Below are 14261 nucleotides of genomic sequence, written 5' to 3' on the forward strand. Positions count from 1 at the left end.
AGAGCCCGGTCCCGACGTGCCTTGCGTTTCCGCCGCGGCCGTGGAGGCGGGACTTCCGGCCCGCGGCGACGTAATCGCGTGGCTTCCGGGAGCGCGTGCGTGGAGGCTGAGGGGCCGGGTCCGAGCGCAGGTGAGGAGCCGGCGGGGGAGGGCCGGGAGGAGGAGCGACCCGGGAGGGCCCGGGGGCGGCGGCGGCGAGGGGCGGGATGCCGGCCGGCTGGGGAGCGGGCTCCGCGCAGGGGCTTGCCATCGCCCGGGCCCCGTCGGGGGCGCGCGGGCCGGGCGGCCGGACCCTGTTCCCGCCGCCCGCGAGCTGGGGGCGCTCCGGGTGGCGGCGGCGGCCCTGTTTGTCGCACCGGAGGCCCCCGATCGCCTGCACCGGGGGGAGTTGCGGGGCAGCCACGGGTGGGAAGGGGCTTCTCCTGCGTGTTTTGGCCCCTGAGTCTGTGCTCGTGTTTCTCTGGCGTTTTCGCCGCCGGTTTATTCTCCTTTATTAGACGTCCCAGACTGTCGTTTCCAGAGAAAAAGAGGGCCCTGTGCCTTTCTCAGAGGCTTGTTCAGGCTCAGTCCCGAAAGCCAGGTGCTGTGCTGGATGCCGGGGTTTCAGCAGGCCCTGCCCCCCCGGAGGGGTCTTCCTCCCAAGACTTTGAACCCTGCCACCTGGTGGGTGTGTGTGTTGTTTGGTGCTCAATGCTCTGTGTCCAGCTCTGTGCTGGGGGGCGAGCGGGTGCATCTCAGGGTCATGGGCCTTGTCCTTGTTCTCTAGTGACTTTGCCACCACACTCTCCTTTTGATGAACTGGGTAACCAACTTCCTCGTGGTTCCGTGGTGGGAAGACAGACCAGGCAGCTGGGCGGTGTTGCTATCCATCACTACCCTCCCCCACACCCACACCCCCGCCCTGGTGCTGGTTGCAGCTTCAGCGTGGCTGACAAGGCAAAGAGCAGGAGTTCACAGGGCCCTGGGGGTGCCAGGTAGGCCCAAGGCTGCCCAGAGATACCGTCGTCACACCTGGGCCTCTCGGAGCCCGGTGCCCACTTTGGTCAGGCTTCTGCCGTCCCCCGCAGGGCCGAGCGTCTGAGGGACAGGCCGGGTTCCCGTGTGCTCTGGGTTTGTGACCTCTCAGGATGTGTTGCAGGCGGGGGCATCATGGATGTGGATGCTGAGAGAGAGAGGATCTCCAGGGAGATCGAGCAGCTGGAGAGGATTTTGGACCCCTGCTGCTCGAGCGTCAGCATGGACGTCTCAGAGTCCAGTCTCGACTCGGATTCAGATGCAGGTCAGCACCCAGGCTCCTTGGTCAGAGCGGCCGTGTCTGCCCTTGGGCCGCGGTCAGCCACAGTGCGTCACGCTGCTGGGTCTTTAGTCTGTTGGCAAGCGTCACCACGCTCCCTCATCAGCTTCTGGCCCTGCGGGCGGGCGTGAGTGCCCTGCCCCTTGGTGCCACAGGCTGTCCTGGGAGGGGGGCCGTGCTCTTCTTCTCAGGGGTCGGAAGGCTCCTGGCCTCAGCCCCCCAGCTTGAACAGTCAGCCACCTCTGAGACCCCTTGGATCGCTTCCTTGTGCTCGGGCAGCTGCTCTCTGTCAGAGGCCCTTTCTGCCTGCCCCACGTGTTCCCCTGGGCTCTGAGTGCTCCTCCCGGCAGCTCTGGCCCGAGGCCAACCTGCGGAGACCTAGCCATCCAGGGCCCCAGCCTCCCACTCCTCAGGCTCAGGTGGGACCGTGAGACTGAGCCTATCACGGTTCCCAGCTACACGGGCTTCTCTCACCTGACACTGGGCCTCTGCGTGCCCCTCTGACCGATCCCAGCTCCCTCAGGACAGAGCTGTCTCGCGTGACATCCGCCCTGGTGGTCACTGTGGTTTCCGTTCATTCCACGCCTGGGGACACCCCACGTTAGGCTGACGTCTTGTCCTTCTGGCTGATCCTGCCCTCAGCCCAGTGCCCGCTGCACACAGAGGGCCATGCTCAGCCCCCTGGGCACGGGTGGGGAACAGGGGAGGTCCACGCAGCACGCCTCCCACCCCAGGCCTTTTGTCCCCTGTGGGCCTCCTCGCTTCAGCCCCCACCCCGGTCTGTGGCCGCACTGGCCAGTTGGTCTCGGCACCTGTGGGACCCATCACCAGCTGCTGTGTCCAGTGCTGGGCTCCAACACTGTGTGCTTGCATTCCTGCAGATTCGCTACCTGACTCGGACTCGGACGCCGCCGGCCCACTGCTCTCGGTAACTTGCGGCCTGAGGTGGCCGTGCCTGCTGAAGCGGACACACCACCCTTCCCGTGGGTCTGGGAGGGGGTGCTTTGAGCTAATCCTGGCCCTTCTGCGTTATTAAAGTACCGTGGGTGTTGTCGGTCAGGAGGGGAGGGCTCATCAGAAGCACACGCCCCTAGAGATGCCGCCATCGCAGCTGGCCGTCCACGCCGCTCGCCTCCTCTTAGCTCCTGCCAGCTGCACCGACCTCAGCCGGATGTGACTTGGGGGAGGCTGAGTGGGCTGCCTGGTCCTGCTCGGCGGGCACCTCTCCGTGCCGTGGGGGCGGTGACGGCCCCGGTCAGTGCACACGCACCAGAGCCTAGAACAGCAGCTGGGAGCAGAGGGAGCACCGGGTCTGCCACTCAGCGCCTGTCGTCTGTTTACCTAATTGGTTTCTGTTTTTCCACTAAGTCAACAGACATGGAATTGCTTCCTGTCTGTAATAGCCAGGTGGCCCCCTGATACGGGTTTTCTGTAGTTCTGTAGCCTTTAGATTCACCACCTCGAGGGGGCCGTTTGGCTCAGCTCTGGTTTCAGTCTCCAGCGCAGCGGAGCCCATGTTCCCGCTCGCTGCGTCTGCCGGTGAGCCTGTGCGCGAGTCCAAGCTCTTCGGGCGTGTCGGCGGCGGAGCTGCCCGTTCTCTTAGTGTCCCAGCTGAAGCCTGCGCTCAGAGGCGGCCTGTCAGCTGGCTTTGTTTTTAATCATTGTTTTTCCTTTGTTTAAACTTACTCGTTTTTGATTGAAGAGTAGTTGTTTTACAGTATAGGGTTGGTTTCTGCTACACGTCAGGGTGAGTCAGCCACACGCATGCACGCATTCCCCCCTCTTGAACCTCCCTCCCACCTCACATCGAAAACTAGGGGACGTGTCCCTAGGCGCTGTGTGGTCCACGGTCAGGATGGCGTCACACCGGCCCAGCGGCCAAAATGCAGCTCACCCGGGGCCTAGCGGGTGCGTGAATGCCCCTCACCTGCAGTTTCCTGCTTATCTCCAGGAGGAAGAGAGGTGGGGTGAAGCCAGCAACGACGAGGATGACCCCAAGGAGGAGGTGCTCCCCGAAGACCCAGAGGCCTGCCTGCAGCTGAACATGGTCTACCAGGAGGTGGTCCGGGAGAAGCTGGCAGAGGTCAGCCTGCTGCTGGCCCAGAACCGGGAGCAGCAGGTCAGGCGGGCCTGGCCTGGGAGGCACCACCACCCAGCCTCGGGGGCTGGGGCCCTGGGTCCCATCCTCCAGGGGAGCCACTGCTGGCTGACCCACTGGTGACCCTCTGTGTCTGCCACAGGAGGAAGTCATGGGCAACCTCGCGGGCGTCAAGGGCCCCAAGGTGAAGGACGGCAGGAGCCCGCCCCCGAACCTGTACCTCGGACACTTCATGAAGCCCTACTTCAGGGACAGGGTCACGGGAGTGGTGAGTGGCCAGCGCCCTGCTCGCGTCCCCACACCCTGCCGTGGGCATTGGGACTTTCTCGAATTCTCAGGAGAGTGTTCCCCAGCTTCGCTGAACTGAAACTGCCAGCCCCAGGAGGGAACGTCAGGTCTGCGTCCCTGGGAGGTAGCGGGTGGCCTCGCCCCATGGACAAGCGGCACCGGGCAGCCCCACCAGCCCTGCTGCCACGTGGGGTCCAGAGCCACTCCCCAGGCCGTGCTCCAGGACTGGGCGTCCACGCGCGCTGGCGGACAGGGTCCCGAGTCCCAGCGGGGAGCACACCTGGTGTCGCCCACAGCATGACCGACATTCTCCGACAGGGGCCTCCTGCCAATGAGGACACGAGGGAGAAGGCTGCTCAGGGCATCAAGTCTTTTGAGGAGCTACTTGTGACCAAGTGTACGAGCCCCGGCCCGGGCATCACCTGCCTGTCGCCCGCCCCAACCCAGGAGTCCGCCCCGACCGCTAGCCTGGTCACCTGGGGCCCTGCCCTTTCCCACCAAGTGGGGGTCACGGGGTCGTGTCGTGAGGGACAGACACGGCCTCCCCCGGGCTTGCTCTGTGCGCTCCCGCCTCGTCCTTGCTCTGGCGTGTGCGCTGGGGGCGAGTCCCGGGCGGCCTCCCGCATGCTGACTTCCTTGCCACGGTGTGGGCTGGGGGGTTGTCCCTGACGGGGTGTGACCCTGAGTTACCCCGTCCGTGTCCTCGTCTCTCCTCAGGGAAGACCTGGGAAAAGGTCCTGCTCAGGAAGTCGGTGGTGAGTGACCGCCTGCAGCGGCTGCTCCAGCCCAAGTTGCTCAAGTGAGTGTGGAGGCTCCCTGCCCTGGGGCGAGGCCGGGGCAGGCTGGCGGCTCCATGGCCAGAGGCCCTGGTGGCTGCACCCGCTGCCCTGCCAGCGTCCCTCCCCTGCAGCGGGAGCAGCACTGCTCCTGGTCTCTCTCGGGTGGGGCATGTGAGGGCCGGCCTGTCCTCACTGTGAGTTGTCGGCCTGGGCCGTCTCTCTGGCCTGGGCTTGGAAAGAGGACTGTTGGCAAGACGGGTGTCGCATGTGTGCTGACAGGGTGGGGTCTCCCGGCCACGCCACAGCACCTGGGGTCAGGCCAGTGGCCCCCAGGGCCGCCTCCCAGCTCACGTGGGTCCAGGCTTGTTATGGGGACAGTGGGGTCACGCCTCAGGTCCTGCTCGGCTCATCCTGGAGGCGGCTGTCTCTGAGGGTCAGCGCATCCGGAGATCAGACAATACGCTGGGCGCCCGTCGTGCCTCCTGTGTGGGCACCGCTGTGACCACTGCCCGCGTGCCCGTCACGACACCTGCACGCAGGCCCGCGGCTTCCCCTCTGGGTTTGTTTGGTGGGGAGGGTCGGTCTTTGGGGCCTGTGCTCCCCACGGCTGTGCCGCGTGGCGTGCTGACAGGTGAGCAGCCCCGCGGGTGCCTGCCCAGATCCGTAGAAAAGCCAGGCCGGCCGGCCACGAGACACAGTGTTGCCGTCGGTCCCACAGGCACTTGTTCTTGCCTTTCAGGCTGGAGTACTTGCAGCAGAAGCAGAACAAGGCCACAAGCGAGCTGGAGAGGCAGGTCCTGGAGAAGCAGGCCAGGGAGGCGGAGAAGGAGCTGCAGGATATCAAGTGAGCAGTCCTGCCAGGGCGGGCGTGGTCTGTGGGGAGCCGAGAGCTATCGTGACCCCGTGCCCCTGCCCTCTCTGAAGTCAGCTCCCGGAGGAGGCCTTGCTGGGCGACAGGCTGGACAGCCACGACTGGGACAAGATCTCCAACATCAATGTGAGTCCCAGAGGCCAGGGCGGGGTCAGCACTGGTCATTGAGGCCATGACCTGCATGGGCCACTAGGCCTGCCGGGACTCCCTCCAATCACATGCAAGTCCAGCAGCGTGGATCGCTTTGGGAGCCTCCCTGCCGGCACTTCCTGGCAGCCTGGACAGAGACCCCACTCCCTGTGGCCCGGCCACACCGACAGGTCTGTTTGTCTCTCTGCAGTTCGAGGGAGGCCGCAGCACAGAGGAGATCCGCAAGTTCTGGCAGAACCACGAGCACCCAAGCATCAATAAGCAGGAGTGGAGCGAGCAGGAGGCGGCCCAGCTGAAGGCTGTCGCGGCCAAGCACGGCCACCTGGACTGGCAGGGGATCGCCGAGGAGCTGGGGGTGAGGGTCACGCCACGGCCAGGGCCTGCCCATGGAGCCGCCAGAGGGTCTGCTCGTGCCACTTGGGAGGGTGGCTGGAGGAGGTCAGAGGCTGCTCAGACCGCACCACCTCCCGTGGACGCCCTCCCAAGCAGCCTCGGTGCTCCACCCGACCCGTCCCCTTCCTGAGCCTCAACTCCTGCCCTGGCGAGGGGTCGGCTGGTCTGGGGAGTCTCTCTGGTTCCTCTGGGCTTTGTTCTTTCTCACCTCCAAGGCCGGACTGAGTTCTCACCCTCACCTCTGTCTTTAACGAAGACAGTGTTTAAGATCCCGTTTTCTGGGAACAGCGTGGCATGAAACATCTTTTTATCGGTTTTGAAGTGACTATAGTTTTCATTGCCTCTTTGGATCTTAAGTTATGTAGAAATACGTTGTATCGTTTTTAAACAGTGAAGTTTTTTAGAAACCCTTTTATTTTTCAGTTTGAGTTTTTGGTAGTTTCTAAATTTATTCTCGTCTTATTTATTTTTTTGGCCATTTCACATGGCCCGCAGGATCTTAGCTCCCCAGCCAGGGGTCAGACCTGCACCCTCTGCAGTGGAAGTGTGGAGTCTTAACCACTGGACCGCCAAGGAAGTCCCCAAAGTCTCCTTTTTTAATTTCCCACTCTAGTGACCGAGTGCATGGCTGCGGCAGACTCAGCTGGATTTAGCGAAGCCATTGAGAAAGGGGAGTGTGGCCTCTGTGCTGAGTCTCAGGGTCTGTGAAAGCCTGTTGAGTAGAGTTTGTTACATCCGTGAATTCTGCTCCGGAACAGTTGTGTTCATGCGACTAGGCTGGAACCTGGCTAAGAGTGCAAAACAAGTCCTTTTGTCTCTTGTCTCTAATAGTCTTGAGATTGCATCTGGATGCTATGCAGCTTAGTACGCATGCTTTTACTTACTTGGTAAATGATGTTTTAAAAAGTCATTTTATGCACTGAGTCCTAGCGACTGGGCCGCCAGGGAGTTCTTCCCTTTGTCTTACTTCCTTAGTATTTTTCTTTTATTTATTCATTTGATTGTGGCTGTGTTGGGTCTTCCCGAGTGCGTATGGGCTTTCCCGAGTTGCAGTGGCTTCTCTTGCTGCAGAGACGGGCTCTAAGGTACATGGGCTTCAGTGGTTGTGGCACACGGCTTCACTGCTCCGAGGCATGTGGGATCTCCCCAGACCAGGGATCGAACCCGTGTCTCCTGCATTGACAGGCAGATTCTCTTCCACTGAGGCACCAGGGAAGCCCAGTGTTTGTAAGACTGTGCTTCTGCTTTGTCTTGGCTATGCCGCGAGGCTTGTGGGATTTTCGTTCCCTGACTAGGGGTCAGGCCCACACTCCCACCAGTGGATGTGCGGCGGCCTCACTGTGGGGCGGCCAGGGGATTCCCAAGGCTGGGTTTTTAAGCTGTTTCAGGTCCGCAGCAAAGCCTGAGAGGAAGACGCAGGACTTTCTCAGACCCTTTGCCTCCACAGATGCACGGCCTCCCCAGTTATGAGCATCGCTCACCAAATGGAGCTTTTTCTTTCTTTTTTACCAAGGATGGATCTACACTGACTTGTCGTGGTTCTCATCAACATGCATTTAAGGTTCCTCCGTGTCTTTTTGTGGCTTGATGGTTCTCTTCTTGTTCACACCGATTAATAGTCCATTGTCTAGATGGGCGAGAGTTTTCCATTCACCTACCAAAGGGCTTCCTGGGTATGCTTACAGGACTTGTCAATTACAAGTGAAACTGCTGCTAACATCCATGTGCAGGTTTTTGGTTGGAGGGACGTTTTCATCCCTTTGGATAAATAGGAGCACAGCTGCTGGACCTGTACGGTACAGACGTGTTCAGCTTTGTGAGACTCCAGCAGGCCGTCTCCCTCAGCGGCTGCGCTGTCCCGCGTCCCCCGCCTGGTGTGCTCGGGCTCTGCGTCTTGGCTGCTCTTGCAGCATCTCGGGTTGATCTGCGTTTTCCCGGACGACTCGCGAGGGCCACTTCTCCCCACGCGCCTATTTGTCTTCCGTGTGCCGCCTTTGGTGAGGTGTCTCTCAAGGTCTCGGCCCAGTTTTTGGCCGAGTTGCTCGGGTTCTGATGCTGAGCTGTGAGTCCGGTAGCCGCCGTGTCAGACGCGTCTTCGGCCACTGTCTCCTCCCAGTCTGTGGCGCGTCTTCTTCTCTCGCCCTTGTCTTGGCTTCAGTGCAGTCTGGCTCTGGAGCTCTTTGTCCCACAGGTCACACGTTTAATGTCTCAAAGACATCGCCAGCCCCTGCGCTCTATAGCCAGAGAGCTGACTCTGGGAGAGAAGACACCACGTCACCGCAGGGGGCTCGTGGAAACCCCTTTTCCACAGATGAGTGAGGGGGCGGATGCGCGCAAAAATGTGTACGGTGGGCCCTGGGGGCTGTGTGCTCAGCTGGAGCGCAGCTGGCAGCTGGGGGCCTTTACCTCGGAGCTCTCCCTCAGAGGGTGTCCCTGGGCACAGGCGCCGCCCTAGGGGCTCTCCAGCACCCCACCCTGACCTGTGCACCTCTCAGCCGCCCCAATGGGGGCTTCAGAGAGACCGCCTCAGGGCCACGGCCCGGCCTGTGGCGCAGGTCGCCCTGGCCGCAGACCTGGCCGAGCAGAGGCCTCCCTTGGGAATGTGCGCTCGCGGTGATTTTGCTGTCACGTCAGGGAGGCGCTGTGACGTTTGTGGACACGCTTTGATGAGCTGATGTCAAGGACCCTTTCTGGTGGTCTGGGCCTTCTGTCGGGGTGCTCCCACCGTTCCTGGGGCGGCCGGGTGACCCCGCCCCGCTCGGCCCCGCAGACGCGCCGCAGCGCCTTCCAGTGTCTGCAGAAGTACCAGCAGCACAACCCGGCCCTGAAGCGCAGGGAGTGGACGGACGAGGAGGACCGCATGCTCACGCGGCTCGTGCAGGCCATGCGCGTCGGCAGCCACATTCCCTACCGGAGGAGTGAGTCCCGCGCCCGCCAGGCGGGGCCCTGGTCCCAGCCGAGGGGGTGGGGGCGGTGCTGTGTCATCCGGGGCACCTGCGGTCAGTTCTCTGTGGTCAGCGTGGCTCCTCTCTGGTGACCCGGGAAGCGCAGCACCCACCATTCCCCTCTGTCCACAGTTGTCTACTACATGGAGGGGCGGGACTCCATGCAGCTCATCTACCGCTGGACCAAGAGCCTGGACCCTGGCCTGAAGAAGGGGCTCTGGGCCCCAGAGGAGGACGCGGTACGTCTGCGGGACTGAGGACTGGGGCCTGGGGTTCGGGCTGGACTGGGGCGAGCAGGTTGTGACCAGCTCTGCTCCTGTCTCCCTGCAGAAGTTGCTTCAAGCAGTTGCCAAGTATGGGGAGCAGGATTGGTTTAAAATCCGGGAAGAGGTGCCAGGTAGGAGCGATGCCCAGTGCCGAGATCGGTGAGTGGGACAGCTCTGGGCAAAGGAAGTCTTGCTGGGGTTGCTTCCGGGTGGGCCACCAGACAGGCAGGGAGACTGGCCCAGGGTGGCCTGCTGGCGTGGGAAGAGGGTGTGGCCTTGGGGGCATGGAGGACACAGAGGGACCCGCTCAGGAAGCAGGGTTACTTCTTTTTGAAGCCAGACATTTGCTCCACTGGACATCCTTTGAGATCCCCTGGTGGCAGTTTCCCTGAGCTTTTTTTTAAACAATATTATTCTGTAATTCACTTATAAACCATTTATTTAAAGTAGATAGTTCTGTAGGTTTGGGTGTATTCCTTGAGCTGTGTAGCCATCATCACAATTCTAGAACATTTTGATCACCCCACAAAGAAAACACTATTCCCTACAAAAAAAAAAAATATTCAAGAATGGACCAAAGGGACTTCCTTGGTGGTCCAGTGGCTAAGACTCTCTGCTCCCAATGCAGAGGGCTTGGGTTCCTTCCCTGGTCAGGGAACTGCATCCTACAGGCCACAACTGAGACCCAGCATGGCCAGATAAATAGATATTTAGGGGAAAACACAACGCATAATGGACTTGAATGCACGTTTCTCCAAAACAGACATGTAAATGGCCATTGAGCACGTGAAGAATGCTGGCGTAATCATCATAGAAACACAAGTAGCGCCCCAGCGGGATGCCGCTGCACACACGATAGGCTGGTTCACGTTTTGTAAAAAATGGGAAATGACAAGTGTTGGAGGGGATGCAGAGAAATCAGAACCCTGTACACTCTTGGTGGGACTGAAACGGGCAGCCGCTGTTGGAAAAGAGTTCAGGGATTCCTAAAAAGATAGAGAATTACCGTATTGTCTTGGAGAAGGAACTGGCAACCCACTCCAGTATTCTTGCCTGGAGAATCCCACGGACAGAGGAGTCTGACGGGCTACAGTCCATGGCGTCGCACAGAGTCGGACACGACTAAAGTGATGTAGCACACCATGTTGTCTAGCAATTCCACCCTGTACCCAAAAAATGGAAATCAGGGACTCAGACGTTTGTCCACCCCTGTTCATACCAGCACTGGGCACAGCAACCAAAAGGTGGAAACGACCCAAGTATCCCTCAGCAGGTGAGCGGGTAAACACGGTGTGATTCTAGCGTTGTGTGGACCCTGAGTGAAACCCTCACGCGTCACACCACGACTGAGCCTCGAGAGCGTGCGCGCTTGTGTGGACACGCACACTCGTCCTCAGCTGTGCCTACGGGTGAAATCACGCAGTCGTGTGGGGATTCTGTTTAACCTTCCGAGGAGCGACCATTCTCCACAGTGGCTGCACCACCTTAAATGCACCCCCACCAGCAGAGCAGGCGGGTCTCTGTCTCCCCTCGGCAAGCACTTCCTTTTTGATTCAAGCCGCCCGCCCTCGTGCTGTGAAGTGGCACCTCACTGCGATTCTGGTCTGCATTTCCTGAAGGCTGTTGATGTTGAGCGCCTTTCTTGTGTTATTTGGCCATTTCTGTGTCTTCTCTGACGAAATAGCTATTTCCGTCCCTTGCCCATTTTTAAACTCACGTTATGAGGGTGCTTGGCATATTCCAGGAACAAGTCTCAAGACACGTGATCTGTGGACCCCTCTTCTAGTCTCGGGGTTGACTTTGCACTTTCTCGAAAGTGACCTTTGAAATACAGACGTTTCTAATGTTGTGCAAGTCCAATGTGCCTGTGTTTTTCTTCTGGTGCCTGTGCCCTGGGTGTCAGAGCTTAGAAACCACTGCAGACGCCAAGACAGCAGAAGGAGGGCATCTTAGCTTCTAAAACATCCCTTTGTTTTTATGTTGCCTTCAGGTATCTCAGAAGGTTACATTTCAGCTTGAAAAAGGGACGATGGAATCCCAAAGAAGTGGAGAAGTTAATTGAACTGATAGAAAAATATGGTGTCGGTGAGTCCTTATTTCCTTGTTTCCGAGTTTTTTAGTCTGTCACATAGTGGCTTTAGCATTTGCATGTGTCATGGAGTGATCCTCAGCCTGGTAGCCGCCTGCCCTGCACAGTTACCATAGCATCCTTGACCGGGTCCTTGCACTGTGAGTCGCCTGCCGTGGCTCCCTGAATCCTGTAACTGGAGGCTAGCGCCTCTTCACCCCCGCCTCGTGTGTCGTCCTGCGCCAGCCCCCTGCCCTGTGGTGGCCGCCCGTTCCCTCCCTGCGTCTGTGAGTCTGCTTTCTGTGTGTTCTGATGTTTAGACTCCACGTGTAAGTGAGGTCGTACTTTCTCTGTGTGATTCACTTCACTTGGCGTCACACCCTCTAGATCCATCCATTGCTGCGAATGGGAAGACTCTTTCTCTTCCGTGGCTGAGGAAAGTCCCGTTGTGTCTGTGGGATACATCTTCCTTGTTTTCCTTCGTCCATTCATCTGTCAGTGGACACTGAGGTTGCCTCCGTGTGTTGTGAATAACTCTGCTGTGGGCGCTGGTCTGTTAACCCCTCTTCAGATGTTTTATTCAGGCCGCTCGTGCGGCCGTTGGTCCCGGCCTTTGTCTGTGGAGTTGAGCACCAGCCCAGCGTCCTTCGCGGTCGTCAGTCTGCTCGTAGGTTTCCTCTCTCCCTGACTCAGTCTCAGGTGAATGCTCTTTTCTGGGCGTTTACCTGTCTCGTCTGGATTGGCTGGTTTTGGAGCGCTGTGTTTTGTGATGATCTTGCATCGCTGTTCAGTCGCTCAGTCGTGTCTGACTCTCTGGGACCCCACGGACTGTAGCCCACCAGGCTCCTCTGTCCATGGGATTCTCCAGGGAAGGATACCGGAGTGGGTTGCCACTTCCTTCAGGGGATCTTCCCAACCCAGGGATGGAACCACCTCTCCTGTGCTGCAGGCAGGTTCTTCACCGCTGAGCCACCAGGAAGCCCGTGATGGTCCCATGCGGGCCGCCACATCTCTGTGGTCTAGGCTCTAACTTCTTTCCATTTCTGACTTTACTGATTTGGGCCTTCTCTTTTTCTTGGTGAGTCTGGCTAAAGATCACTTTCGTTTATCTTTTCAAAGAACCAGAACTTAGTGTCATTGACCCTTTTTTTTTTTTAATCATTTTATGTATTTATTTTGGCCATGCTGGGTCTTTGTTGCTGCATGGGCATCTCTCTAGCTGCGGTGAACAGGGGCGTCTGTCTAGCTGCGGTGAGCAGGGGCGTCTGTCTAGCTGTGGTGAGCGGGGCATCTCTCTGGCTGCGGTGAACGGGGGCATCTCTCTGGCTGCGGTGAACGGGGGCATCTCTCTAGCTGCAGTGTGCAGGCCTCTCACTGAGGTGGCTTCTCTTGCTGTGGGGCATGGGCCTCAGAAGTTACAGCTCCCAGGCTCTGGAGCACAGGCTCAGTGGTTGTGGCAGACAGGTTCAGTGGCTCCATGGCATGTGGGATCTTCCCAGACCAAGGATTGAATCCACATTCCCTGCATTGGAAGGCGGATTCTTAACCTCTGGACCACCTGGGAAGTGCCTGTGTGTATCTCTTAATTCCATCCAGTCTGACGTGCCGTTTAAGGCAGTGTTTCCGTATTGATTTTTTGTCCAGACGGTCTGTCCGTCGATGGAAGCGGGGTGCTAACGTCCCCACTGTATCATGTCACCGTCAGCTTCGTTTTGCCTAGTCCTCCATGTTTATTTCTGAGCATTAGGTCAGTTAGGTCTCCCAGTCTTGGTGAAGTGGGCTTGTGTAGGAGCCGTCCTCTGGGCCCAGCAGCGCCGTCTTCTCTGGTCACCAGAGTGCTGTGGTCTGGGGGTGCCCCTGTGTGGGATGTCTGGCAGGGATGACTGCTGCAGTGGTGCTGGCGGGCAGGGCTGGGCCCTGGTTCACTGGGCTGCAAGGTTGCACCTGGCGCAGTGGCTCTGGGCCTTCTGCAGTGTCGGGCAGACTTCTGGCAGGGTTGCCGGCACACCCGGGGTGCAGGTGGGTTGGTGAGGGGCTCCTGCCAACTGCTGGTGGGCAGGGCCGTGTCTCTGGAGCTGGGAGGCTAGAGGGAGGGTTCCAAAAGGGTGCCCCCCCAACCCTGCTGTCACCACGGCAGACTCGGCCCCAGCAACGGCTGCTGCCAGTGTCTCCACGCCAGGGGCGTCTTGCTGCCTCCCACCTCCGGGAGGCTCTCCACGGCAGCTGCGTGTCTGCCCCTGGCGCCTTCCACACCGCTGTCTCGGGCCTGATGCCAGACTGTGTGCAGAGCGGAGCCCCTGTCTGCTATAGCGTCTGCGCCCTCTGCGCCCGCCTGCCGGCCTGTCCTGAGCGGTGGTAACTGGGGTGTCAGTGGCGGAGGCGGGCTCGCGGTCGTCCCACTCTGGGCTCCTGGTGCCCTCGGTGCGTCCCGGACACGCTGTCCAGGCCTCCCACGGTGCTGAGGCCCCGGTCTGCAGGCGGAGGCTGCGGCCCGCACTCACCCCAGGCCTCCCCGGGTACGGGCCCTTCTGCTGCACGGTCGTCCGTGCCTGTCTCGGCTGTGCCACGTGGCTTGTGGAACCCCAGCTCCCCATCCTGGGACTGACCCTCGGCACTGACCGCACAGAGTCCTGACCACCGCACCACCGGGGATTCCCATTCTGCCTCATTTGTGTTTTCCCATCAGCTTAGCAGGTGGTGGCGGCAGTTTTTTGTTTTACAGACTAACTCACGTTCATTACAGGAAATTTAGAAGCGGAGATGCATGAAAAGCAGGAAAGTAGCGCAGCTCCTCTCCCGTCCCCGGAGGCGGCTGCTGGGCTGTGCCTGTCCGGTCCTTCCCTGTGCAGGGCTCTCCGGAAGCCGCTCGTTGGAGCTGAGTCTTTCCGCGCGCCCGAGCGGCTGTGTGTCTTTGCGATGCGCCGTCTTCTCTAGTCTTTGTCTCCATCACCGCACGTGCTGCGCTCGGCTCACCTTCCGTAACCGCGTGCACTGGCCTGCCTGCTGGCACACAGGCCATCCACCCGCTCTGCTGATGGTCGACCTCTGTCTCTCAGTTTCTGTTACGGGCGCGGAGCAGGCTAAGAGTCCAGCAGCTCTGTCTTTGCTT

General features: G+C 59.7%; 1 protein-coding gene across 3 annotated transcripts in view; it reads left to right on the top strand.

The window, feature by feature from the left end:
• The window catches only part of SNAPC4 (small nuclear RNA activating complex polypeptide 4), a 22309-nt gene continuing 8048 nt past the window's right edge, over positions 1–14261 (top strand). The window contains exons 1-15 of one of the 3 annotated variants that reach the window (XM_088841027.1): positions 104–130; positions 498–663; positions 1139–1279; positions 2176–2222; positions 3246–3413; positions 3535–3660; positions 3999–4077; positions 4398–4479; positions 5199–5303; positions 5384–5456; positions 5671–5835; positions 8644–8791; positions 8951–9057; positions 9149–9243; positions 11075–11169. In XM_088841027.1, coding sequence (XP_088697153.1) covers positions 1150–1279; positions 2176–2222; positions 3246–3413; positions 3535–3660; positions 3999–4077; positions 4398–4479; positions 5199–5303; positions 5384–5456; positions 5671–5835; positions 8644–8791; positions 8951–9057; positions 9149–9243; positions 11075–11169 — 1420 coding nt within the window. In that variant the 5' untranslated portion in view covers positions 104–130; positions 498–663; positions 1139–1149. Of the gene's footprint in view, positions 131–180; positions 664–766; positions 1280–2175; positions 2223–3245; positions 3414–3534; positions 3661–3998; positions 4078–4397; positions 4480–5198; positions 5304–5383; positions 5457–5670; positions 5836–8643; positions 8792–8950; positions 9058–9148; positions 9244–11074; positions 11170–14261 lie in introns of those variants that run through there. The other 2 variants (XM_055399665.2, XM_088841026.1) reach the window with 2 other exon arrangements.

This window comes from Moschus berezovskii, chromosome 11 (assembly GCF_049115385.1).
Source record: "Moschus berezovskii isolate FMDL1 chromosome 11, NW_MosBer_1.0, whole genome shotgun sequence".
In the NCBI taxonomy this organism is placed as follows: domain Eukaryota; kingdom Metazoa; phylum Chordata; class Mammalia; order Artiodactyla; family Moschidae; genus Moschus; species Moschus berezovskii.